We start from the raw sequence: 1,468 nt of genomic DNA, 5'->3' as shown, positions 1-1,468 counted from the left end.
AATCATTACCACTCCCCACAACTCCCCCAACACATAATAATAATATTAATCTCCGACACAATAAAGACAACTTTTCCCACGCGTTGTGTGTCACGCACACCGCTGTAACCCCTTTTCCCTCGCTTGCAGTAGCTGTAAAAAAAACACACAGCCATTAGACACATATGGTAGAAAAAAGAGGGGAAAAAACACACATTTTTATTTGTTATTTTTGTGTCAGTTTTATCTTCAAGTGTGGAAAAAGAAGAGAAAGGTGTTGCCGCTCGGAGCTACCTGCCCCTAGCACGAACCCAAACATCACAAATTTAGCGTTTGCGCAGCGCGCTTCCTATGCTACAATCAGCACATTAATACTAAAACCGTGATCAGCATGACCACTGAAATTAAGGGGAAAATCGATACCAACTGACTCACATCAGCGCCAGCACTGCGCGCCTAGTGGATATAGCACACTTCAATGCGACTCGGGCACACAATGTTCCCGCCCACGAACACCGGCCCAGTTGGTGTGATACTGCTGCCCTCTGGGCATAAATGCCAGGCGTCATTCCCAAGATACCGCACAAGCACGTCGCCGTCGTCGTCGCACGCCACCTCAGCACAGACGTCCCCAATGAGACCAACAGAATCACGCAGCCCATCCGATTTTAAGCACCTTGAGCTTGGGCCAATGCGGCATCCACGCATAACACGTACATCACCATCGAAGCACTGCGTGTCTTCATATTCTCTAATGAAGGGGCAGTAGTCCATTAGGTCGTCAAGGAGCCCGCCGCGTCTGGGATCCGTGAAGTACTGAAACTGTGAGGGAAGGGGGTCTGGGTAGGTAGTAATCTTACAGATCCCCAGTGCCAAACGATCCGATGTGCATTTCATAAGTTCTCTTCTGGCTCCGCAAAACATTTCCGGGTACCGGGTGGTGCCATTAGTCAGGCACTTCTCCGTCAGCAGTTCGCAGCCGGAGTTGCTGCCCCATGGCATCTGTTCCGCCATGTTCCACTGCGCCCTGTAAAAGCCCATGTCCTCAAAAGCAGCCATCGTCAGCGCCGTGTAGTAGCCGGCACCGGGAAGTCCAGCCATCAGCTCGTCCTTTGCGTTGCGTCTCTTCCAATGCGATGATGGCGTTGTGCCCCCACCCTCATCCTCCAGCTCCATTCCAGGGGCACTTGTGCAGTTGAAGTGCGCACGAGTCTTTTCCAGCGTCTTGGGTGAAGACACCACAAGCACGTTTTCTTTTCCACGAACCTCAGGTATCGTCCGTGTCATATTCCTGGCCTCAAAAACTTCCACCTCAAACCCAAGTGTGTGCGCGATCTCATGCGCCGCGATACGAACACTGAACTCCGAATAGGTGACTGAACCCGGGCCAATATTTATCACCCCGACCACAGGACGTCCATCGGGCAACTCAACGCACCCCAATGCCCACGCATAAGTAAAACTTTCAGTCGGTGCAGCAGCGGCGTAC

At 51.8% G+C, this 1,468-nt stretch overlaps 1 protein-coding gene across 1 annotated transcript; it reads right to left on the bottom strand.

Annotated features, from left to right (window-relative positions):
- Positions 1-435: 435 nt before the first annotated feature.
- TraAM80_09624 (surface protease GP63) lies at positions 436-1,467 on the bottom strand (the record flags this gene model as incomplete). The annotated part of the gene is made up of 1 exon (XM_029386294.1): positions 436-1,467. A coding segment is annotated over one exon (1,032 nt), but the record flags the coding sequence as incomplete, so codon positions are not given.
- Between the last annotated feature and the right edge of the window lies 1 nt (position 1,468).

Source organism: Trypanosoma rangeli, assembly GCF_003719475.1.
Source record: "Trypanosoma rangeli strain AM80 chromosome Unknown Tra_15.4_contig_00634, whole genome shotgun sequence".
In the NCBI taxonomy this organism is placed as follows: domain Eukaryota; phylum Euglenozoa; class Kinetoplastea; order Trypanosomatida; family Trypanosomatidae; genus Trypanosoma; species Trypanosoma rangeli.
This window is presented reverse-complemented; position numbering and strand designations above follow the sequence as displayed.